Source organism: Hippoglossus hippoglossus, chromosome 1 (assembly GCF_009819705.1).
Source record: "Hippoglossus hippoglossus isolate fHipHip1 chromosome 1, fHipHip1.pri, whole genome shotgun sequence".
Taxonomy (NCBI): domain Eukaryota; kingdom Metazoa; phylum Chordata; class Actinopteri; order Pleuronectiformes; family Pleuronectidae; genus Hippoglossus; species Hippoglossus hippoglossus.
In genome coordinates, this window is record NC_047151.1 from 7,598,272 (window position 1) to 7,622,529 (window position 24,258).

At 42.6% G+C, this 24,258-nt stretch overlaps 2 protein-coding genes across 5 annotated transcripts in view; one reads left to right on the forward strand and one right to left on the reverse strand.

Annotated features, from left to right (window-relative positions):
• Positions 1-415: 415 nt before the first annotated feature.
• LOC117752613 (nuclear distribution protein nudE homolog 1-like) lies at positions 416-6,436 on the forward strand. 2 transcript variants are annotated; one of them, XM_034570238.1, is made up of 9 exons: positions 416-588; positions 1,018-1,105; positions 1,229-1,382; positions 1,817-1,965; positions 2,738-2,874; positions 3,937-4,113; positions 4,196-4,281; positions 4,396-4,550; positions 5,272-6,436. In XM_034570238.1, exons 2-9 carry the CDS (start codon positions 1,020-1,022, stop codon positions 5,363-5,365), a joined length of 1,038 nt encoding a protein of 345 aa, XP_034426129.1. In that variant the 5' UTR covers positions 416-588; positions 1,018-1,019; the 3' UTR covers positions 5,366-6,436. The 2 variants fall into 2 exon arrangements, with proteins under 2 accessions (XP_034426129.1, XP_034426049.1); XM_034570158.1 differs by having other exon boundaries at positions 417-588; positions 985-1,105.
• Positions 6,437-8,577: 2,141 nt separating this feature from the next.
• The window catches only part of myh11a (myosin, heavy chain 11a, smooth muscle), a 32,855-nt gene continuing 17,174 nt past the window's right edge, over positions 8,578-24,258 (reverse strand). For 2 of the 3 annotated variants that reach the window (XM_034569938.1, XM_034569849.1), the window contains 36 exons: positions 23,370-23,462; positions 23,177-23,240; positions 22,523-22,618; positions 22,062-22,205; positions 21,871-21,966; positions 21,119-21,237; positions 20,840-20,992; positions 20,524-20,697; positions 20,233-20,406; positions 19,958-20,072; positions 19,185-19,378; positions 18,484-18,605; positions 18,328-18,397; positions 18,050-18,210; positions 17,280-17,388; positions 16,999-17,130; positions 16,619-16,825; positions 16,342-16,479; positions 16,103-16,226; positions 15,829-16,000; positions 15,456-15,668; positions 15,139-15,283; positions 14,797-15,003; positions 14,599-14,703; positions 14,184-14,336; positions 13,751-13,999; positions 13,237-13,449; positions 12,891-13,103; positions 12,619-12,780; positions 11,564-11,692; positions 11,392-11,480; positions 11,170-11,293; positions 10,856-11,064; positions 10,245-10,353; positions 9,931-10,103; positions 8,578-9,023 (listed from right to left, as the gene is read on the reverse strand). In XM_034569938.1, the coding sequence (XP_034425829.1) occupies positions 8,894-9,023; positions 9,931-10,103; positions 10,245-10,353; positions 10,856-11,064; positions 11,170-11,293; positions 11,392-11,480; positions 11,564-11,692; positions 12,619-12,780; positions 12,891-13,103; positions 13,237-13,449; positions 13,751-13,999; positions 14,184-14,336; positions 14,599-14,703; positions 14,797-15,003; positions 15,139-15,283; positions 15,456-15,668; positions 15,829-16,000; positions 16,103-16,226; positions 16,342-16,479; positions 16,619-16,825; positions 16,999-17,130; positions 17,280-17,388; positions 18,050-18,210; positions 18,328-18,397; positions 18,484-18,605; positions 19,185-19,378; positions 19,958-20,072; positions 20,233-20,406; positions 20,524-20,697; positions 20,840-20,992; positions 21,119-21,237; positions 21,871-21,966; positions 22,062-22,205; positions 22,523-22,618; positions 23,177-23,240; positions 23,370-23,462 (5,280 nt within the window). In that variant the 3' untranslated portion in view covers positions 8,578-8,893. Of the gene's footprint in view, positions 9,024-9,496; positions 9,530-9,930; positions 10,104-10,244; positions 10,354-10,855; positions 11,065-11,169; positions 11,294-11,391; positions 11,481-11,563; positions 11,693-12,618; positions 12,781-12,890; positions 13,104-13,236; positions 13,450-13,750; positions 14,000-14,183; positions 14,337-14,598; positions 14,704-14,796; positions 15,004-15,138; positions 15,284-15,455; positions 15,669-15,828; positions 16,001-16,102; positions 16,227-16,341; positions 16,480-16,618; positions 16,826-16,998; positions 17,131-17,279; positions 17,389-18,049; positions 18,211-18,327; positions 18,398-18,483; positions 18,606-19,184; positions 19,379-19,957; positions 20,073-20,232; positions 20,407-20,523; positions 20,698-20,839; positions 20,993-21,118; positions 21,238-21,870; positions 21,967-22,061; positions 22,206-22,522; positions 22,619-23,176; positions 23,241-23,369; positions 23,463-24,258 lie in introns of all 3 variants that reach the window. The other variant, XM_034570028.1, reaches the window with a different exon arrangement.

Below are 24,258 nucleotides of genomic sequence, written 5' to 3' on the forward strand. Positions count from 1 at the left end.
TTGATCTTAGAAAAATCCAGCATGTTTAGGGTACTGATATTTATGCATGTGTGCAATTTGGTGCAGATCTAATTAAAGATCTAGTGAATTTGAATGTGGTTTCATTCCATTTATGAAACCACATTCAAATTCACTAGATCTTTGTCGAATTGGATTGCACTCTAACATGTTTCTTATTTGCTCTTCTGTGTCTGTAAATCAGGGGAAGGAAATATTAGAAACACAAATCAGACAACAATGTTTTATATTTCTCTTCCACTCTGCTTGCTTGCACTAAACAACAGACAACTGTCCTCTTGCAATACTTCAGAACATCAACAGGAAAGTAGTGAGTAGTGCTCTGCCTCGTTCAGCAATATGGTTGGATAATATTTACGTGACGTCATCTGTGTTGTCCAATGGCGACCGAGAACCGAACCTTGGTTTGTATTTGATTGGCGAGTTGTGCTTCTTCGTTACCGGTCAGAGCATAATCACAGATTAGTTGAACAAGTCACTTTACGTTTGTTGCTCAATACGGAAAATTGCTATTATTTCGAATTTCTCTCTGTTAGCATTAGCATGTTTTAATAGTTCCCGTGTATGCAGGTGAGTCTGCTGGTTTTCTCTTAAACACTGTTGATAGCACACCCTGGCTACGTCACTTCGCTAGCATGTTAGCTTAGCTGCAAACAGGGTCTGAAGGTATTCGCTGAAGTTGTGTGTAGTTCCCAACACCGCTGTTCGCTTTAAAAGTAGCAACGCCTTCACGTCCCGTCTCTACACGTCTTGACTCGTGTCACTATAGCATTTTTTTGTTGCTACTAGTCGTCCCAGCCTTTGTATTTACTGACCGAATGTATAGCGCCGGTGAATTATATTAGCTAACCTAGTTAGCATTTGCTGAACGCAACAATTTGGTGCTTTGAATTGTAAAGCTGTACATGGTGTCATGGTTAGTAAGGGCAGCACTGGCGGGTTTATTAAGATACATTTTGTTGCTAGGTATCCCGTCCCCATCATCCTGACTCGGAGCAGACATGGTAGAGCCAACAACACACAAGTTCGCATCCTTAGAAGAGGAGCTGGGCTTCTGGAAGGAGCAGGCGCAGAGACATCAGCAGAGGTAACAATAACAAAGCACACACCACTCATTGACCTGGTACTTTGAATAACCAAATGATCTGTTTATATCTTTATGTCGTAAAGCATGGGAACAGGAGTGAGTCTAATGTTGTTTTCTCATCAGGGCTGACGAAGCTCAGGAGGAGCTGCAGGAGTTTCAGCTGATGAGTCGAGACTATGAAGCAGAGCTGGAAACGGAGCTGAAGCAGTGTGAGGGCCGAAACAAAGAGCTGCTTCTAAACAACAACCGACTCCGCATGGAACTGGAGAACATAAAGGTTGAGCAGCTCAGTTATATTTAGACTTAAGGCTCGAGTGATGACAGATAAACACGATACTGCACCTTCTCTCAGACAGAAGCAAACAGACAGACAGACAGACACACCCACACAAACTGACAGCTCCTATTCAACACAAATGTATCATTGCGAATGCCATTAGGAAAATTGCTGCCCAGCTATAAACAGCTGACTGCTATTTTTGTTCAGTGGTCCATTGGGAGGGGGAACGTTAATGGAAGAAGTGAATTCAGGATTGTGCTGATTGCTTAAAGGTTGTTGGGGACAAGGAGGTAGATAAAACATTCAGTGGGATTTTATTGCCTCAGCTAATGTCTTTAAAAATACATTTGCATTGGCTAATGAATTACAATGACATAGCAAAAATTTCACTGTCAGTGTCAGTTAATTTGATGTCTGTTTGATGTTTGCAGGAAAAATTTGATGCCCAGCATTCTGACGCTTTAAGGCACATCTCAACCCTGGAGGAAGATCTGGCACAAACCACAGCAGTAAAAGATCACCTGCAGAAATACATCAGAGAGCTCGAGCAGTCCAATGATGACCTGGAGAGGACCAAAAGGTCAGTGTCTTAAGAAAGCTCATGTCACTATAGCTGTTTTCAGACATGAACTCCGGAAAATGTCCAGACAATGGGGTACGGACTTTCTCTTTTCACATAAGAAGAACGCTGCAGGAGATTCTCCAGTCAGACGTGTTCACAACAAAAGAAAAATCTCCGGAGAACAGGGAATGGGGTGGAGCAGCATGCAAGAGGCAGGATGTAACATTAAATCCAATGCGAATTCACATGTTTTTCATTGCATATCTATTACACATATTACATGTCTGCCCATATCACCAAAACATCACAAGTCTCGTTGTCTTTCCAAGTTGACATCTTTGTTTGCGTCTTCTATGTGCTTGGGTCCTCTTTTTTTTTTTTTTTTTTTTTTATCCATTTTTTTTTTTTTTTCACTTTTGCTTCCATCACGTGTTAAAGACATAATCGACACACCCACACGCTCGCAGTGAATCCTCTGGATAAACTGCTGCTGTATTCTCCCATGGGCTCATTCAGGCACCCAGTTTTTACTAGCGGGTTGGCAGGAAAAACTCTTTCTGGAGCAACTAACTAATTTGCATTCAAATGAGTTGAATTGACATTTGCACTCTCACAGACAGCCCCACAGGATAATTTCAGGATATTATCTGGAGTTCAGTGCATGTCTTAAAGCCCTTTATCACACCAATTATTGAATTAACTGTCAAACTAACTGGCCAACTTTACCCTTGGTGCACAGACACGGACATTGTTAAGACTGCAGCATGCTAAAACTATTTGTTTGTTGCAGGGCTACCATCATGTCTCTGGAGGACTTTGAGCAGCGGATGAACCATGTCATTGAGAGGAATGCCTTTCTGGAAAGCGAGCTGGATGAGAAGGAGAACCTGCTCGAGTCTGTTCAGAGGCTCAAGGATGAAGCCAGAGGTAGAAACGAACACTCACTGTAGCTTCTCAAGTTTACAAGAACAGCTGATTCCTTCATAAACTGGTTTACACCTGACTCAGTGAATTTTGATAGTGAAACTGATTCAACAAATCCCAAGACTATCCTGTTTTCCCTGTACCTGATATAATGTGCAGTTGTATTCTTAGATATTTGTTCTATCTAACCTCATTAGAAATTTAAAGGACCGTACACTGTTTTTACACATTTTAGCTCATTTAAACTGAGTAGTGAGTTTTACAGTACTTGACAGATTTGAATTGTGTTTTTCCTTTTTGCAGGCATTAATTTAACTGTGAAATGAAAATGAACTTGCTTAAGTGCAGTTGTCCATCACAATGAATATCATTTCTGCTTCTAATGTCGATATTAGCTGCCCACCCACAAAGCCAACAGCTGGCTGTCAGGCGCCCCTTGCTTGGTGTTCCAGATCAGTGGCTGACAACTGCTTATCATCTTGGCTGCAAATCTGCCCTAGTTTGTACTAGTCAACCATTAGAAGTGATTTTCCAGTTGACTGAACATGTTTAATTGGTGACAGAGGCCGTCAGTGATGACTTTATAGTGTAATCTTTTGCTTCTGCTTTTACTTTTCTTTCCGACAAGAAAATGTCTACAAGCTGACAATGCCTGGGCAAAGGGAAAAGGAAAAGGAAAACCAGCCTTATTATTGTTAGCGGGAATTATTTTCTTTAGCATATTCTCTATTGGTATTTTTAGTATTTAAGGAGAATTATATTGTTTGTTTGTCTTTCTTTTGTTCTTCTTCTGCACTTCTTTAACCAAAGACTTGATCTTTTACTGAGCTATGTCCTTGATATTGGCTTGGTGATAAATTACATTATTATTTAAATGCAGTGTTTCGTTCAGATTGACCGATTTTTAAATGTGTCAACTGTATGAAGCTGATGATTACAGATTTCACATAGTTAAAAAATGATTTGTTTTGAATGGAATGGAAACCATTGTTTTTAACACATGGCACTGGATTCTCAGTCATTGCTGAAACGCTGACTCGCAGTCTGTTTCTCTGTTTGTGGCAGATCTCCGTCAAGAGCTGGCTGTTCGTCACAAGGAAAGACGTCCGTCCAGCAGTCTCTGCAAAGACGCAGATCGAACAGATCTGTCGTGCCCCTCGGCTGGAAATCCATCCTTCCCCGTCACACCCTCCAAACCTCTCAGCTCATTTGCCACACCCCCTCCGTCCAGTATCCGACGAGGTGACTAGAACATTTTAAGAACTTCACTAAGTAGGTACACCGACTTTGTTGTGTTTATCTGCTCACATTGGTTTTGTTTTAGGTGATGGTCTAACAGGGACTCCCCTCACTACGTCTGCTAGAATATCTGCCCTCAACATTGTGGGGGAGCTGCTGAGAAAAGTTGGAGTAAGTACTATTATAATAATTTCATAGATCTGTGTTTTTATTGAATAGTATAATTACAGGTCTGGGTTTTGCATGTATGAGCTGGCTGAAAATGCTTTCTGAAACCCCTTCCAGAATCTAGAGTCCAAGTTGGCATCCTGTCGAGACTTTGTGTACGACACGTCTGTCAACAGACCGGCACTTCCAGCTGGTCCTGCTAGTCCTTCAGGTGTAGAAGCAAGGCCCGAGGTCCAAACCTCCAGCATGAGCCCCCCTCCTCAGTACGACAGGTGAGGAAAAAGACAGCGGCAAAGTCTAACGTGTAACCAAATGAAGAACTTATGTTTTTGTTGCTGTCTCAATAATTAAATAGGTAATTTTTTTTCTGGTTAAAGAGTATCTGTCATGTAGTTTGCACTTAACCAGAGGTACGTGTTCATGTTTGATTAGAAGCTGTTATAGGTTCAGTTCTGCCATTAATGTTAGTACTGTGCAGTGGTGTTGAATTTTCATGTTTATTTTATAGGTAGAAGACACTGTTTGCTGTATTCTTCTCACTTAACTGTATGTGTGAACCTCATGTAAGATGTGATTGTGCAATGATAAAGGGAAAAATTCACCTGGGTCTTTACTTGTTCTGCTGTCAGAGTTGGTGTTTCCTGAATCTTCACATTGTAAGTGAAAAGTTGATATGACCCGTAGTCAGGGCACAAAGGGTCAGAGTCCTGCACGGGTCCAGTAGGGGGTGGGCGATTTGACCTAAAATGAATATCACTGTATTTTCCACTTTTTGGACGGTGTGTGTGTGTGTGTGTATACACGACCTGATCTGTTACCCATAATTATCCAATTCGGACCCTCCCGGACCTCTCACCATGTGACCCGCACCCGACCCATGATTTAACACACACATGCTACATACAGTCGCTCACAAGAGTGGTTTAGTTGTGTTAAGTATTTTCCCTTTTTAATTTAGGGTTTGTTAATAAGTGTGTGTATCTTGTCTTCCAGTTTAGTGAAGCGGTTAGAGTTTGGACCAGCTCCTCCAAGAGGGTCCTCCCAGGGGGCCCAGTCTCCGCAGGGAGGAGTCAAGATCCTGCTATGAGACAAAAAGAAGATGAGCCTCCACCCTCCTTCATCAGCCTCAATAACACCAACCTTTTAATAAACTACAGCAGTGGGACTCTGAAGTGAGCTGTCTTCCCTTGTTGCCAAGTGTCAGCTGAACTATTTGAAGAAAGCCACTGTCCTCGCTCCATGCCCCACATAATCAGCACATGGACTGCTGCTGCCTCAGACTAGTATCACACCATATCTGTCACAGGAAGCAGCGCTTCAGCCTGCATTACATCAAGGAATGCTGCTGATCATACTCCACCTTCAACTATATCTTTGACACGGCTCTGTGACAACAGATTTGCTGTCAGTGATGGATCAAGCGCATCAGGGCTTTTGGGACGTTACTGCTCCCAGATGGATGTTGCCTATGCCCATTGTTTCATTGAACTAGGGAACCAAATTAGAGCAAGTTATATTAGAAGTGATGCCGGTATAGGGACCAACAACCCACTGTCATTCATAAAAACGTTCAAAAGAACAAATGCTCTGTTTCTGACCAAGTCCAAACCAAAGCTGTGATTAGAATAGGGAAAAAAGAAACATTAAAGGGTTAAGTGATGAGGTTTAATGTCATAAACTAGTCAGTTTTTGTTCTTTATTATTGAAACTAAGGGCTTGATTAATGTAGTTTTAATCTGAAATGTCATGATTTGACTTATAACTCACAAAGAATTGTGTGGAGGAGCAAGACTGTTGGTTAAAACAAGGATGATCATAATTCTTTCACTGTCACAAAAATGTTTTGAGAAGGATGAATTAGTTACTGCCGTACGTTGAGGTTTGAGCCTTTGCTGCCTTCAGTGTTTAGTTACCTCTTCAGTTTGTAGGTCTTGCCCTACTGTGATATTTAAATTATTAACCTCAATAATGGATGATCTATTTGCAAATGGCATATTCACATGCAGAATCTGTTTATAGAGATGAATCTATCCCTAATGCTTCTAGAAGTGAGGAAATGTCACTTTCCTTTGAGCAATGTCACATCTTGGCTTGTTAAATTCAGTTTGGCCCATATCATTTCTGTCAGCTCCTTCCGACATTGCACAGACTTGTTTTTTTTCTTCACTAGTTCTCTTCTGGTATGCAGGGTTTCTAAATGTGAAGATTAGGATTAGGTTTCCTGCCTCAGAGATAGCATTCATCATTCTGCAGCTTTATGATCTCCTGTTACCAAGAACGTTTTACCAACATTTTTTGACTGAAGACTTTAGCGTTGTGTATGTGCACTACTGAATGTATAGTAATAATTCTCTAGGAGTGAGACCTCCTGTCTGCCATTGAGGGTTGTATGTTGCGAACAGGGCAAAGATACAAAGCAATAATAGATTTTAACAAGTGAAAGAAAAGCACAGCTCGTACTATATTTGTGTAGATATATAGAGCCTATATCAGAGACCCCTTTTCCTGCCTTTTTAGTAAGGGATGTTGTTAATGGGAAAATAGTGACTTAAAGTTTTAATGTGGCATCTTTCCCTGAAATGTTTCTGGTTGATCGGTAACTCTCACGACTGTCATCCATCAGCTCATCAAACATATTTCGGTACATATCTAAATATCACGCACATACTGAAGTCATCACTGGGTACTACACTGTAGCCATGTGTGGGATTTAACTTCATACATATGAGAAATGCAGTTTCTGCTCCTCTTTGCTGTCGAACCTTCCTCAAACTAACACCAGCCGACAAGGACGCTGGAAGTAGGGGGTGCTGAAGGGGCTCTATTCCCCTACTGGTAAAGCAGCGTAACTGCAAGGCCAAATAGTTTTTACAAAACAAAAACCAAAAAAACATCATTTGATTTAATTTCCTCAGGTAACATGTCCGCCCATTATTATTTGAATTGTTTATTCTGGTATTCTGCTGGGGCGTGGTCTCACACAAGCAAATGTTTCAGTGGTGAACCGCCGCCTCCCGATCACTTCCAATCTTCACCAGCAGGGTTGCTAATAAAACATTTCCTTCCTGTGGTGAGGCAAATTGCAGCGTTCAACTTTGGTGAACTTTCACCTGCGATATTCACTTAGCCTGTAATCTGCCCGATTTCTGGTGTGGAAAATACCTGCTCCCTGTGTGTGAACTGTCCCAACCTCAATATGACTCAATTCTGATTTGAAATGCAGAGATTTCATTTTAAAGTTTACCATCTGTTTGTGTACAATTTTCTAAAATGGGTATAGTATTGGCTGTTCAAATAAATATAAAAATCCTACATGCTGAACTGCAGCACTGAATTTTTATATCGTCATTACATAGTTTTCTCTCAGCACCCCCAAATCTGACTAACTTCCAGCATCCCTGTGAGCTCACTGTGAATGTACATCTATGACCACTGTGTACTGGTTGTGTGTGTGTGCAGCACCTCTGCAACTGCTTATGCTCTATCTAGATTTAAAACTGTATGTGCCTGAGGTACTATACCCAACTTTGATCCTGTCGGTTGGTTCGCAGTTGTTTTTCTACTTGGCTGAACAGATGAGAATCTGTTGTGAGGATTCAGTTTGATGTCTGGAGTGAAGACAGAAACATTAAAAGGAGAAAACCAAAGCTTCTTTATTTTTTTAAAATATCTTTATTTCTTGTGCAGGTGGTTCAACAATGAATAGATACGAATGGTGTCATGTAAACATCGGTTGATTACAAACGTCAGAGTACTGAGTTTAGGGTGATGAGGTGCATATTGAACAGGTACAGTAAATCTGGACGAAGGACAAATATGGAAGGTGTGAGTGCGCCAAAGTGTCTGATACTGACACATCTGGCTCATCATTTTATAGTTGAAGTTACTAAACCTTGTTTGACATTCGGCTATTTCTGGAATAGAAGTTCACTTGACATATCTGGAAACAGGAAAGGTGCAAATAATATATAAATTGGCGACTTTAGAAACGCCTAAATATTTGTTCATTGGGGTACAAATGGCAGCACTGATTGGAAGCAGACTGGGTAGAGAAATATAATCTTGACTACATATCCAGTCTGATGAACCACTTCAGTGCTGCTCTGAAACACTTAAACAGCAGTCACAGGCAACAGGACGACAACGGGGGACGTTGCTGATCATAGTTACACATCTGTAGATTTACACTATGTCTCTGCTTTATCTTCTAAGGTCACTTATTGTGGAGAGACCCAAGATTTTTCCTGGCAACTTAGTGTGGTAATTAGAGGCACCTACATTTCGTGTACAAAACCTTGCGTAAGAAAGTCATTCAGTGCAGTACAACACAGTGTAAATGAAAAAAATAAAAAGGAACTGCAAATCACACATCAGCAGAGCCAACGAAACAACTCCCCTAGTCGACACCAAGTCCTCCTGATTGGTTTGTCAAGAAAAAGTGCTCAAAAACAAGAAGACAGATCAGTACACTACTGGAAATGGGAGAAAATATCTATACGTTTGAAGTGATATGGAAGAACTAGATAGCATGTCAGGCATTTAAAGTTATTCTTGGTTTTAAGTGGCACACTTTGTCCCGGAAGATAAATTTGATATCTGGTGATTGGACGTCACCTTACTCCGCGGACTTTGTTCCATTGAAGTCGCCCTGGGAGTCGGCCTCCTCCTCTGAGGCATCCTCGACCACCCTCCGGCTTCCGCCCATGCGCCGAGGTGTGCTGCCAAAGGAGGGCTCGTTTCCACGCCTTAAAAAACGCCACCGAGACGCACACAGAAGACAGAGATGCAGAAAAACATGGTCACAGTGAGAGGGGGGAATATATTCTGAGAACCACCTGGGTGCTGCAAACTACATGGAGGATTGAGGAAATCAGAAGTTACAGGATGTGCTTTGGTTACAGGTTAAGCACGCTGGTTATCTTTGTAACTCATTGAACTCCTGGCTCAGGAGAATGAGTCTGGTTTATGGCAACTAAACCAAGCACTGAGAAAAATGTGGCCACCAAGAAATGGGTGTCATGGAAACCAAATGGTGCAACTAGACTTGCTGTTAAAAATATATTTTTTTACGGGAAATCTGTGGTAGCTGATGAGCCATATTTCTCTCAGTTAGGCTCAATGAAAGAAATGACAGCATTAAAAGTGTGCATGGGGGATGAAAAGTTATGGGAGGTTATAGTAGAAATGGTGATGGGGGAACATTTAGGGGCAGAGGTACCTGCTGTGTTACTCCTTGGGTTCAGGGTTGCCTCTGGAATAGAGATGGACATGATTGTTTTGCTTGTGCTCAGTAAAGCTAAATCCACTGAACTAACAACCAATCTTTAATGCTTTAAAGCAACACTGTGTCGCTTTGACCAAGCAGCAGCGCCCTCTGCAGCCACAAATGGGAATTCATTTGCACGGTTTCCAAGTGGTTTTCTAGTGTGTATTTCACACATTGTCATATATGGTGCATCCTCAGGATATACAGCATTTAACGATCTACCCATTTTCCCTTTGCAGTATCTGTGCCACCTTGTGGCTTCACAGGAATAAAGTTGCTATTAAAAAGACAGGAACATAAAACACAGTTGCCCCAAGAATAAAGAAAAGTAGAGATTCACAGACCGACAGGTAAACGGACAGAGATTCCTTGGCCTTTAGTCCTACCTGAGTTTGCTCTTGAGAGAGTTGACCTCGCGGCTCATGCCGTCATTTGCCTCGGTGGCTTCATCCAGCTCCCGCTGCAGCTTCCTGCGGGCGGCCGTAGCGCGCTGAGACTCCTCCTCCGACTCCTCTAACTGCCTCTTCAGCTGCTTCATGCGAGTATTTGACTTCTCAGCCTAGTGGGCAGACAGGTTAAATTCAGGCTTACTACTCCCTCATGCTTCACTTCCCCAAACCATACATATGCACTGTACACATGTACTTGTCGGTGGATTTAAGACGCATGACTAATGTTTGAGTGTGTGAAGCGATGGTACCTGTTCTTTGTACTGCTCTCCCTGCTTTCTTTCGTCTTCCACCTGCATTATCAGGTCCTTGAGCTTCTTGTCCTTCTGACGTATACCCTTGGCTGAGGCCTGCTTATCCCTGAGAGATCCAAGAGTTCACAGTGTTTAGGGAATGAAAATAAAAGTAAAAAAAAATATATGAGAAATTAAAACCAAATAAACAATAACAGAGTGCAAGTGCAATGTTTTTGTCAAATACAGTATAGTATAGTAGACAATAGGTAGCATTGGAAGCATTTTGGAACAGATGATCAGTAACCTAATTCCTTGTTTTACTTTGACATCGATTTAAGTGTAAGGACTTAGCGCCACCTACCCACAAAAACAACATACTTCATTTACCTCTGCCAAGGAGGTTATGTTTTCACCCCTGCCCATTTGTTGGTTTGCATGTCAGTTTGTTATTTAGCAAGATTAGGCAAAAACTACAGGACAGATTACCACAAAACTTGGTGGAAGGATGCGGTATGGGTCAGGAGAGAGCCAATCAAATTTTGGTGTGGATCCGGATCAGGGATCCATGAATAATTCTTATCATTATTTATTCAACATAATTCTTTGTGTGTTTCCTTGTCTCCAACCTGTTCTCCTGCTCCAGCTGCTCCTCCAGCTGGGCCACTTTAGCCTCCAAGGCTGTGATGGAGGACTTGAACTTGGACTTGACCTGGTTCTCCATCTCCTGGAGCTTGGTCTTCAGCTCCTTGTTCTGGCGCTCCATTTGCTGCCGAGCGCTCTCATTCTTCTGGGAGGCACTGCGCTCTGTCTGCAGCTCGTTGTTCAGCTGATCCGCCTGTGGAGGGAATACAAGCTGTTAACATGATACAGGGGATATGGATGAGGTATATAGACTTAATGAGCCTTGTAAGGACTCATGTAGCTGCAGCAGCCGGGTCACCTGCTGCGTGCTCTTCCTCAGCCTGTCGTTGATGATCTCCATGTTGCTCTGCTCCTCCTCCAGCTCCTCCTCCAGCTGGGAGATCTTCGCTTCCAGACGACGCTTCTCATCTGACAAGGCTGACCTGAACACAGGAGCCACAGTGGAAATCAGATATAATCACATTTCCTTTTCTAGTTTCACTTTACACACTCTTACACACAGAATTAACTCTCCACCCACTTTCCAGAGGAGTTGCTGGCCAGCTCGTCGGACAGCTCGTCTCTTTCGGCTTCTGCCTGCTTCCTCGCCCTCTCTGCCGCAGCCATTTCCTAGAAACAGATAAATGACAAAGTAATTTTTTTTCACATCAAAATCTGCCCACAAACAATTTTGTTAGGAAACATTGTGTTACCTCCTGCAGCTGCATGAGTTCGGCCTCAAGACCCTTGGCCTTCTTCTCGCTCTCCTTTGCGGTGGTCAGCACCTCCTCCCTGGCAGCACGGGCATCGTCCAGCTCCCTCTGGAAGTCCTTCGTCTGGCCCTGGAGGGAGGAAGAGGAGCAGGAATAGAGACAGAAAGAACAAAAGGAGAGTAGAGACAATAAGAATCAGACTGTGATTTATTTCAATTTTTAAAATCTAATGGCTGATGCCGCCACATATCACGTTCAGAGAGCTCATAATTTTCAGCACTGCCTATTGATCAGGCTTTCATGGCAACACCATATTTCTGACCATAGCATTTGAACATGCACTTAGTTAGAAGTTGGTACTGTCATCATTTGAAGCACAAACCTGCACCACGGTACAATCTTAAAATAACTAAGTAATTGTCACAATTATACAGTAGCAGATTTCACGCTGGTTAATAATGTGGGGTGCTATTCAGAGTCAAGTATGACAAATAATAAGGAAAATAAAAAGCAAAAACTTTTGTCAAACCAGACAAAACAATGGGCAAACAGACATTAACTATTCTCGGAAGAAAAAACAGCATTGCAAAAGCAACAGACCACAACTCAAATCAGCTTTACAATGTGTATTCACCCAAAACAAACAACAACCAAGGAATACGAAGTGTATGTGTGTGTGTTTGTGTGTGTGTGTGTGTGTGTGTGTTGCTCCTGAGTGAAGGTTTGAACTCTTCTTTATAAGCAGAGAATGAAAAACACTTGATAAACATCAAAACGTTTTAAAAATCTGAAGTAGATTGTGTGCTTACTGTGCTTACACAATGCATAAGCAATATATCGATATATTGGACTTTTGTTATATTGCTATTGATGAAAATTATATTGCGATAATTATTGATATTGTTTTATCACCCCGCTTAGAAATAGGAGGAAAAGATGAACAACAATGTGCATCCAAAAAATACAAAATACTAAATTAAATGAAACCTAAAATAAGACTGTTGAGTGTTTATATTAAACCTGCTGCTGGATGTATTCCAACCTCTCAGTCTCACCTGAAGCTTGCGGAGCTGCTTGATGGCCTCGTCCCGTCCCTTATTGGATGTCTCGATCTGTCCCTCCAGATCTTTCATGTCTGTCTCCAGCTTCTTCTTGGCTGCTGCCGCAAGGGTCCTCTGTTTACGTTCATCCTCCAGCTCCGTCTCCAGCTCACGAACCTGTGATCGATCATTGTTTATCATCACTTACTTCTGATGCAGCTGGTGCAATGTTCTCTAAGGTAGGTCTTCTCCAGGTAGGAACATAATACATTTCAATGCTTTTTTACCTGCTTGACAAGCTGCCTCTTCTTCTCCTCTCCCATCTCATCACGTCCCTGGAGGTCTCTCTCGAACTGGGCCTTCAGCGCCTGCATGTTGACCTCCAGACGCAGCTTGGCGTCCTCTGCCGCCTGCAGCTCGTCCTCCAGCTCCTCCAGCTGAGTCTTCATCTCCTCCACCTGGGCATCCAGGCCTCGTTTGGACTTCTCCAGCTCGTGGACCTGCCATTGAATACATTTTCAAATCAACTGCAATGCTGTGGCCTGTTTATAATAAACAAGTTATACCAGTGAAACCACTGGATCTACTGACGAATCCAGTGCTGACAGCCTGAAGCGTGACTCGCTCACTTACACTTTTTCCCACATCATCCTTGGAGCTGATCAGGTCCTCCATCTCCGCCTTCAGGATCTTGTTGGCTCTCTCCATCTCCTCTCTGGAGACCTGGGCCTCATCCAGAGCTCTGGCCAGGGACAGAGCTTTGGTCTCCTTCTCTCTGGCCTCAGCTTCAGCCCGGTCTCTCTCATCTGCATATTTACTGGAGATGCTCTTCTCCTCAGCCAGCATCTGGAGGACAGATAACCATAGATAAGTGGATATATGTAGCTGTTAAAGAGATTCAATCCACACTATACTTTCTTTTTTTAAGTTCTAACCTTACATTTGACAAAATCCTTTCAACAAAACATTTGTTTCCCATTTTCCTGAAAATGCACTAGCATATTATTGTATTATGTGGCATTAATCAGAAGTACTTGTAAACACTTTTATGGTGGTTGTACTTTAGGTTATATTATCAAATTTGTAATCTGTAATTAATTACTTTTCCCGTAATAATCCAGTATCTCAGTTTTCTGATTTATCTGACCTGGTCAAACTTCTTCTGCTTCTTCTCCAGGTTGGACACGTTCTGTCTCTGGTTGTCCAGGTCCATCAGCGTGTCCTCCAGCTCCTGCTGCAGACGGTTTTTGGTCTTCTCCAGCTTGTCGAACGCCGAGGCCTTCTCCTCAAACTGGGTGTTGGCCGCCTCCAAGTCTCTCTGCAGACGTTTCTTGCCCTCTTCAAGCAGCTCAACGTTTCCTGTCATTTCCTCAAGCTTCTTCTTTGAATCTGACAGCTGTGGGCAGAATAAGACTGTGTTAGGTCACTGACAATAAAAGAGGAATCTTGCGTTGGTGTTTTCAGGTTCCTTAGCAGTGAATTTGTCTTTTGAATTGTTCATGTTTGGAAGACTATTGTCTTAAAACCTCCCACTTGACTAAATCATCTGTTAAGTAATGGCCCCTGGTTTGAGCTCTGACCTGGATGTTGAGGGTCGACACGTGTCGATCCACGTTCCTCTTGGCCTCCATCTCCTCCTCAAGCTGCTCCTGCAAACTGTTCTTGTCGTCTTCCACTTGCCGAAGCTTTGTGGAGAACTGCAGCTTCTGGCGCGTCTCCTCGGCCAGCAGCTCCTGCAGCGACACGCCAGTTCAAAGGTCAATGCTTTTAGTTCAACATGTTGTCAAAAGGTACTTTGTTTTCTAAGCAAGATTACACAAAAACAACTGAACAGATTTTTCACAAATCTTGGTGAAAGGATGCAGTATGGGTCAGGGAGGAACCCATTATATTTTGTTTGCATGTTACTAAGTGTTTAAGTATCACAGGAAATATCACATGTAAACTGAATAGATAATACAATATAGCTGTATATTCTGCTTGAAGTCCAGTTACCTGTGAGTCTTGGAGTTGGGAGGAGAAGCTTGAAACATCTTTGCTCAGTTTGATGTTCTTGCCTTCTGCTTCATTCAATAGGTTTGTCACACTCTCCAGTTCAACCTGCATGAAGATGAAGATACAGTTTCTGAGACATTTATACAAAAAAAGAATATTTTCTTTCTCTGTACATTTGTGATGTAACTAATTACTCACAGTGGTCTTGGAGCAGCGCTCTCCCAGCTCAGCCTTCTGCTTCTCACTGTCGTTGAAGCGTGACTGCAGATCCGTCACCTGACCCTCCAACTTCTTCCTCTTGTGCTCCCCGTCTTGTTTGGCCTGGGCCAGTGAGCGCACCTCCATCGTTAACTCGGACGTCTCCTTCTCCAAAGCTTGTTTGGCCTTCTCCAGGGTTGACTTCACCTGAGAGTAGAAAATCAATATCGTTGAGATTAGAAAGAAAACAACAGTTTTTCCTTATAGAAACTTTATCAAGCAAAAATAAACAAGCTCATTGGCTCCTAAGTTATCAGACTGTGTGAGATAATGCAGGCCTACTCTCTTGGACTGCTCCAGCTGCTCCGTGAGCTCCTCCACAGCCTGGGTGTGTTTCTGTCTCATCTCATGGACCTGGGCCTCATGGGTTCGGTTCTCCTCCTCGATGGCTTTCTTCAGCAGCGTCACATCCTGTTCACGTTTGGCTCTGCACAACAGATGGATCGATAATGCAGATGTTTATTTGACAAATATGAACTCATGGCTCTTGGTTACATGTAATATTTGGATTTAACGGTCATTGTATGTTACTTTATACAACCAAGAATATAAGTTAAATGCATGAAATGAAATGGATATTTTAGTTTTGTATGATTAACCTTAGTTCTTGCTGAGTGGCGGTGGAGTCCAAGGTGTCCTCCAGCTCAGACTTGAGGGCCTCCAGCTCTTCCCCGAGGTCTCGTTTGATCTTCTCTGCCTTGTTCCTGGCCGCCCGTTCAGAGTCGAGGTCCTCCTGCAGGTCGGAGATGTGTCCCTCCAGCTCTCTGATCTTCTTCAGTGCGTTGTTCTTCTGGGCTGTCTCATCTTCTAACCTGAGAAGGAAAATAAGTGCAGAGGAAGAAACTAGTGAGTATAATAGACGTTTATAGTTGCTGTGGGATACAGGAGAAGTACATGGCTTTTTAGAATCCAGTGTATTGGTGATTCATTTAAATTAATGCGTGCTATGTTTGTAACGTCTCAGGACTTTACCTGGCCAAGGCATTCTGTAACTCCTCCTCCTTCTTGGCGAGCTGAGCTTTGAGGTCAGCGATCTGAGACAGCAGGTCAGCTACCTGCTCTTGTAGGTCATTCGACTCGGCCTCCAGCTTCCGCTTAGCCTTGTCCAGCTCCTGGCGACCCTTCTCTTCTTTCTTCAAGCGGACTATTAGTATGGGGGAGGGTTACAATTAGCATAAATCTACATTTTGTAGTACAAGCACAGCTCCAGTTGTCCCGTAAGTAATGGTTTATAAAGGATGATTACCTTCTAATTCAGAGATCATGGACTCGTGTTTATTTTTGAGCTTGGTGAGGTTCTTTGACTTCTCCTCCTCCTCAGCCAGATTGGAGCTGAAGTCTGCGATTCTCTCCTCCATCACCTTCCGCTCCTACAAAACATCATTGATTTGTTTAATTTGCATTTTTTTTAACACAGGAGCTCTCTTGGTAAGTGATTGACCAATATCCAGGCCTCTTGGATAAATACTATTTTACAATTCTTACCTTCACCAACTTGTTGTTCTGGTCCTCCATCACCAGAATATCGTCATCCAGCTTTTTGATCTTTCCCTCGTAGGTTACCTTCTCCAGCTGCAGCTTTTGACGTGCATCCTCCTCCTCTTCCAGATGTTCCTCCAATTCCTGCATGAAAGAGTCTCACACTCACTCACTGCATTGTGCACAGCTAAACATGGAAATAAATTAATAAATGAATAGCTTCTTAATAACATGATCAAAAAAGCAACAGTAAATGCAGAACAAAAAGCAAGAATGTGCAGACCTGCATCTGCTGTTGCATTTTCTTCTTGTCCACGAGCAGCGCCTGAGCACGTTCTTCCTCTTCGTCCAACCTCGCCTCCATCTCATGAAGGATCTCTTCCAACTCCTGCTTCTTGGCCCCCAGACGAACCCTCATCTCCTCAGCCTCAGCATACAGCTCCGTCTCTGCCTGGAGCTGCTCCTGCAGTGCATTCCTCTCCTCCAACACCTGGAGCACACAGACAAGTGGAGATGTGCTTCAGCTTCATTATCAGCAGATTCAACTCACAGTGCTTAATTCTTATGCTTGTATTTAATAACCTCATGTATTGTTACTTTGAAACAGTTCTAGATGGCTGTGACCTTCAGTGAAAGCAAAAATGTGTCGGCGTCATCATTTACCGATGTGTGTTTCAAGGAGATCTCCTTGAGCTCAGATTCAAACTTTATAGCAACTTCTTTGGCTTTCACCAACTCATCTTCCTTCAGACCCATCTCCTCCTCCTGTCGGGTCACTTGCAGCAAAGGCTTGACCTGGAGAATTGAAAACATATTTTTAAAATGAGGTCAAGCCTTCAAGTCTTTAATTTAAGAATTTTTATACAACAAAGAAAAGTAAGAAGAGAGACTAAAATACCAGGGTGTACTATGATATTGTTAGACTACATGAATAAGAAGCTGACCTTTGTGAAGAGCCTCCACCACTGCCAGTTCCTCAGTTTAAGGTAGGCAGCACAGTTCCTCTGAATGACTTTCATGGCTGTGAGCTGCTGTTGCCTCTTTGCAAATGCCCTTTAAAAATACAGCAATATAAATAATATAATGTAAAGTTGTGATTTATAGTGATAGAAACTGCAAGAACAAAGAATGAGCCAAAATACAGTTTGAAAGATTAGATTGACTGAACGTGTGAACAGTAACATGCATCACAGACAGTACAATTTATAATAGAGTGTAGTAATGTGGCGGCTGGTCAATACGGGGTGCTGGGGCACCGCCCCCTCCAACATCCTGAGAAAAAAAAGCCTTTATAAAAATGATAAACATTATTGAATTATATAATGATAGTTTACTCGTACAATGCTGTACAATTGTATTTGGTTAATTTCTGTCTAAATACATAATACCTGCAGATTTTCCTCGTGGCGCAGCCCTCTGTTCCCCAGACACTCCCACTTTTAATTAAAGCCAATAGGTATTGATTTATATTTTTACATTTTAAAAAAATGTGATTGGTCAACCCTGGACGCCGTCTCAGGTGCGTCTGATGTCACTGAGTTACGTCCACTGCGAGCTGACCGGCTTCAGGGGAACTGCAGAGTTGTTTTTGTTGACTCTGGCTTCAGTTTGTTTACCCTGCGCCAAAACTCTAAAAACTCTGCGCCCCCCCCGATGAATTTTATCACCAGCCGCCACTGGTGTAGTATGTGTGAGGAGGCTTGCATGTTCATACTTTCTGGCCAGGAAGCCTCTAGTCTGGGCCTGGAAAGCGATGATGATCACAGTGATCTTCAGATCTCTCTCCTCTTCCAGCTGGGCCAACACTCCTGTGCGGAAGAAGATCTTACTCTGTCCAATCCTGTACAGGTTGGGGTCCAAGTCCACATGCTTGATCTACACAGGAGATTAGTGAGAAAGATGAAGCTCACAAGAGGTAAGAAGTAAGTAGGTACGACTTTATACATGGTCTGACTGTGAATAACAAATGTTGGGACTTTGAACTACATTTACCATGAGGCAGCAGGCTTGTTTACCATCCATGAAACCTTTGGGAATAGAGCCAGCAGCCAAGATCTCATAACTGCGAGGAGACATAAATATATCAAACTTAATATGGTGATAAAATTTACTTGATTCGAAAACATGATGCAAGTAGATCCGACTCACCGTTGGCGGAACTCCTGGAATAGGATTCGGTTGGGAAACCCTTGTCGGCAGATCCTGATTCCCTCCAACACACCGTTACACCTCAGCTGCTCCAGGACCAGATTAGCATCCAGCTTCCCTGCCTGAGAAGAACAGTTTTTTATTACACCAGGTTTTATGAAGGATATAGACATGACTGCCTCCAAACGGGGCAGTGCGGTGAGGTGCGGTGCGGTGGTTAGCAAGGAGGTTCCCGGGTTTGAATCCCAAATTTGCTGAGTTTGCATATTCTGTGTGGGTTTTCTCTGGGTACCACGGCTGCCTCCCGCTGTCCACAGACATGCAGATTGGGGTTAGGCTGATAGGAGACTCTAAATTCACCATGTGAATGATAGTGAATGGTTGTTTCAGTCTGTACGTTGGCCCTGCGATACACTGGCGAGCTGTCCAGAGTGTACCCCACCTCTCCAAATGACCCTCACAGGACAAGTGGTATAGATAATACATGGATGGATGCCTTCAAATGCCCATGTGCGGATATTGTGTTGCTTTTCATATCAATAAATAAATCAACATGTTTGAATGTGCCATGAGGCAACAGATAAAAGTACTGGGTCGGGTCTAAACATAATAATTGTTTTGAAAATGCTCATCTTGTTCAGGTTCATAGGAAATGGAGAGCGTGGTCTCACATGGTCCAGACCACCAGGCTTTTTTCTTACCCTCTTCTCGTGGTTGGGGATGATGCATCTGACAAAGTTGGGCTGGGTGTTGTGCAGCGTGGTCATGAGTTTGGCCAGAGACTCCTTGTACAGCTGTCCCACCGTGCGGAACATCCCCTTCTTGGTCTTTGAGGAGCTCGGCATGGAGCTGTCTGTCATCTTGGCTATCGTGTCGAGGCCGACCACTCTGTCCGCTGCAACGTACAAGACGTGTTTATTCAATGCAAGATGGTAAAAAAATGTTCTTGAGCGAATGTGTTTGGTTCCTGTTGTAATTTTTATTTTCCTGTGAATAAAATAATGCGTGAAATCTTAATGTGATGGCACAGTACAAATTGGTGCGTATGTCTCACTTGAAGTCCAGTTATCTGTGTCCACAGGTCAGATTTGTTTGAGGCCAATGGCGGCATGCATTGCTGTCAACGACAGTGTTTTTTGTGATTTCAGATCCAACAGTTAGAGCCTTTAAGTCCAAAATGAGATGTATGCTAATTTAATTTGAACACCATCTGCAATGATTATTGGTGACAGCTATGTATTCCTTGCTCAAATAGTATTGTAGGGTTTGTGCAGATCTAGTTCGGATCCAATATTCAGCTTTATTAGTATCACTACAATAATTAATTCAGCATGTTAACATGTCTACTGTACAATTTAACAGTTTTATTTTCATTTTTTAAAACATATTTGCAGGAATATTTCCTTCAAATATAAATATAACCCGTTGTGGGTGAGTTGTGTCTGACTCAAACCAGTAAAGTCAGATATCTCACCATCTTTCCAGAGATCTTGCACAAACTGGCTGGAGGAGTTGTTGAGCAGCGCTGTGACGTTGTCATTGAGAGGATCCATATTCTTTGTCAACCAGGCGTAGGCGTTATAGTTCACCTACAAACAACATCAGTGTTACTTTGGTTTTACAGATTTTTTTTTCCACAATACATCAGCAATTTATACTTAAATTATAGCTCAACATATGAATACTAGGTTTCTATACTCAGTGGGGCAACAAATCATGATCATATTATAAATGTCCATTCATACTTACTTTCCCAGCATAGTGACAGATAGAAAACTCTGTCTTGTCTTTGAGTTGTTTGGTTTTGGCAAATTTAATATGGTTTCCTTGTGTGTTCAAGAGTTTCTCCACAAAGGAGACATCTGTGGCTTTGGGGAACCAGCACTCCTCATCCAGCAGGGCCAGGATACCAGGAGGGTTGTTCTACAGAGAATATGTACAGTGGTTACAAAGTTTGACCGGCATTTTTTATTAAAACAAAATAAATCATAAAATATCTCCAAGTGTCTGCGGATCTTGTTTGGTTTAACTGCCACTCACTGGTCTCTCGATGAGCTCGATGCAGGGCTGCAGGTCGAGACCAAAGTCGATGAAGTTCCACTCGATGCCCTCCCTCTGATACTCCTCCTGCTCCAGGATGAACATGGTGTGGTTGAAGAGCTGCTGCAGCTTCTCATTTGTGTAGTTGATACACAGCTGCTCAAAGGAGTTATCCTGCAACAACCAAAACACAGAGCTAAAGACCCTCATCCCGTATGAATATATTCTGTAGATTTTAGTATTCATCTTGTCAAATTTCCAAAAACACGTAGAAGCTTCTTGATTTCTGGCTCATCAGTGATCATCGTGTCTATACCTCAAAGATTTCAAAGCCGGCAATGTCGAGGATTCCCAGAAATGAGGCTCCCTGGCGTTTGGTCTTGTCCAGGGCTTTGTTGACCCGCGTCAGGATCCAGCGAAACAGTCGCTCGAACACAGCCTTCGCCAGAGCTTCGATAGCAAAGTCAGCCTGACAAATACACACAGACAGACAGGAAACGTCGGATTGATGAGAGACAGGCTTCGGAAGTGTTCAATAGAAGCAGAATAGGCTTCTTTGTTCTTATGGTTTCACACAGTGCACCAGGTCTGGTACCTGCTCTTTGGTCTGTGCCTTCTGCACCACCTCTCTCCCCACTTTGATGCGAGGGGTGAGAATGGCACGGGTGAAGTCGGTCACGTTGATACTCTGAAGATGACACACCTTCTGAGCCGCTGCACAGACAAGAGGAAATGAGTCATGTAAATAGTTGTAAATATCGCTGTTGTCTCTCTGTCATTTCTGTCTGTGAAGACCAACTGATGTTTTCACCCTGTCTTGAGTTTACAGATGTGCCTGATGACAATGTTTGTGTGTGTGTTGGTGCAGACAAGAGAGATAGAGCGAGAGCAGGAGGGCGAGCAAAGTCAGGAGGGGCTGAATGAAGAGTAAATGTGCGCAGCTGTGAAGAAAGATTTTTATCAAATTAAGAAAGGAATCAGTCATTAAGTGGTGATCAGTGTTATATATATATATATATATATATATATATATATATATACATGTTGTTTGCTAGTTGGATATTGTATATTGGGTTTGCCTTTACCCAGTGAAAAGATGTGGCCACATGCGTCTCAGACCACCTCCATTTGTTAGTTTTGGTTGGATTTCAGGACACGTGGGTACGTTTAGACCTGAACTTTGTGCGGACCACTTGTGATCGGATCACTCAGGACAGATGTTAATACCAGGTCTATACTATGTCTTTATTTAGAAGTACATTTTATATTGTAGTCAGTAAAATTAACATGTGGCTAATGACCACATGTTCATAGACTTTCTAATAGTTTGAAATAAAGGTGTCTAACCAGTGTTGTCTGGCATAGTGGCCTGCTCCTGGTTCCTCTCTTTCTTGAACTCGATGTTCCCCAGCTGCATCACGGTGGAGCAAACCTTGAGGATGTCTGAAACAAACAAGCGTGACAGCTCAGAGAAACAGCTGACTCCATCCCATCCTATTCTGTCCAAGCAAAGATAAGATCAGAATTATCACTGGTACCGATTCTCTCCTCATCAGTGAAGCCCATGATCTTCATGGCCTCCATGGTCTCCTCGTACAGCTCATCGTCTTGCTGGCCAGAGACCTGAACGTGGCCCGCGCTCAGGAAGCGGTAATTACCGAAGGGCTCCAGAAGCAGTTCCTCTGATAATAAAACACATAGAGTTATATCGTTGGTCATTTAATGTAGCTTCAGTGTTCTCTGAATGAGTGAAGATTTGACTTTTTGCAAATTTGAATCATGTTTTCTCAGCCTTGACTTTCTTATTATAGTTTGACATCAGTAAAGGGGTTCACATGTTCCCCTGCGAGCTTAACTTTTTTAATCTCACTGGCTCAACTAAAATATTTATGACATTTCATTTCAGAAACATAATGTTTTTATGTTGGCTGTGATGATGTGCAATGTATGGTCAATCAGCCTGCAGTTGTTAATGGAAGTGCTGCAGATTGTGACTCACCACGATATTGTTGGGCCCCAGCAATCATGTAGTAGAAGATGTGAAAAGCTCTCTCTGTCTTTGCCTGTCTGATACAGCGAGACTTCTCCAGCAGGTCTGAGAGCAGGCAGCTGTTAAAGAATATAAAATTCTGTGTTCATGATATAAAAACCTTGCCTCCCTTTGTGTCGTTTGTACTGGGTGAATAAGACAAAAAAGAAACAAATAAGGGACACTATGCAAAGATATTGAGCAGATTAGAAGCGCACTCTTAAATAAAATGCATTGAACGACATATCTAAACATATACCCTCTGTACGGGAAACTATTTATAAGGGCCTGGAATAGTTGAGCAATATAAATTAAACAATTAAGGTCAAATTCATAAAAACTGTGAAAAAGAAAATATTCAGAAACAATGAATACAAGATGGCAGATTAGCAGTGGTACTCAATCTTAAAAGGTGGCGTCTCCATTTTTTAAAACTTTTAATAATTACTTAAAATCTACATTCATAAAAACGGACATTAAAAAGCCACACAATTAAGCAACGATTTTGAATAAAATTATATCATTCCACGGTGTCTAGAAAATCTCACAGAAAAGTGATTTTAGATCTCATTTCATTTTCAAAAACGGAGACCAATGCTTTTTTAAGAGAGAGAAAAAGGATACACGTCTCAACATTGGCTCCAACAATGTAGCCGGTCACATCAAAATTGATGCGGATGAATTTTCCCTGTTGGAGTGATGAGGAAAGAAGACGTTAGAGGATGAGGAGATGCGATGAACAACAGATGTACAAATTATAAATAAGAAAGTTAAGACTCATGCTCAATATATCCACTTCTACAAACAGCAAACTCACAAATCTGGAGGAGTTGTCATTCTTGATGGTCTTGGCATTTCCGAAGGCCTCCATGATGGGATTGGCCTGCAGGAGCTGCTTCTCCAGCTCCCCCTAGTGATGACAGCGATATACAAAAACATGGCTCTTACACACTGATGGATTTGGAGGCGGGGGGGGGGCAGAGGGTGTTGTTTGGTGGGGATGAGGTGATTGAGGGTGGGTATGGGTTAGGGTGGATTCAGCAGAATACCATCACTGAAGAGTAAAAATCAATAAACAAATAAAAACATGAAGGACGTAATTGGCTCGCCATAAATCAATAAATATGCTGACAAGTAAATCTATAGATAATATGATTTCATACTAGTTCTTCAACATATTATGTAAAACAGACCCACTACCTACATACTTGTCTCTTAGAGAGAAACTGTTGCTGTTGATGATGTGGAAACGGAGCTGGAGTTGCATGAGCGAGGTTATGTTGAGTCAGATGAGACATCCGACTAATGTTAACTAAACTAAATCATTGGACGATCCTGCCAAAGGATTCAGTGTATCGCCAAACTCAAATTGATTCTGATTCACAAACAGCCTTGAGGAGATGCGATTTGCTTCCAGCGTGACTACAGAGCCGGTGGACCGGTGGGTGGAGCCGGGTGATGGTGGGTAAATGAGGCAGACACCCTGTCACTCTGCATCGGGCTAATCCACCCGATCAAAGGGGCTTGTGTCAGCCCAGCAACAAGGTCAGGTGCTGTAGTCCTCTACCTCACCTTCTCTCTCACTTCAAAACACTCCCTGCAGCTATCACTGTAAACGAGCTAACGCCAGGAAGAGAGGAAGAAGAGCGCCACATCATGATAAAACTGAGAGTGGAATTGGCAACGTGAGATGACAACAGTAAACA

What these genes read in the sequence shown, in the direction of transcription:
- LOC117752613 (XM_034570238.1), top strand. Translation starts at nt 1,020, where the DNA reads ATGGTAGAGCCAACAACACACAAGTTCGCATCCTTAGAAGAGGAGCTG. An exon ending in GCGCAGAGACATCAGCAGAG is followed by an intron (nt 1,106 to 1,228) that starts GTAACAATAACA and finishes TTTTCTCATCAG; the next exon opens with GGCTGACGAAGCTCAGGAGG. An exon ending in TGGAACTGGAGAACATAAAG is followed by an intron (nt 1,383 to 1,816) that starts GTTGAGCAGCTC and finishes TGATGTTTGCAG; the next exon opens with GAAAAATTTGATGCCCAGCA.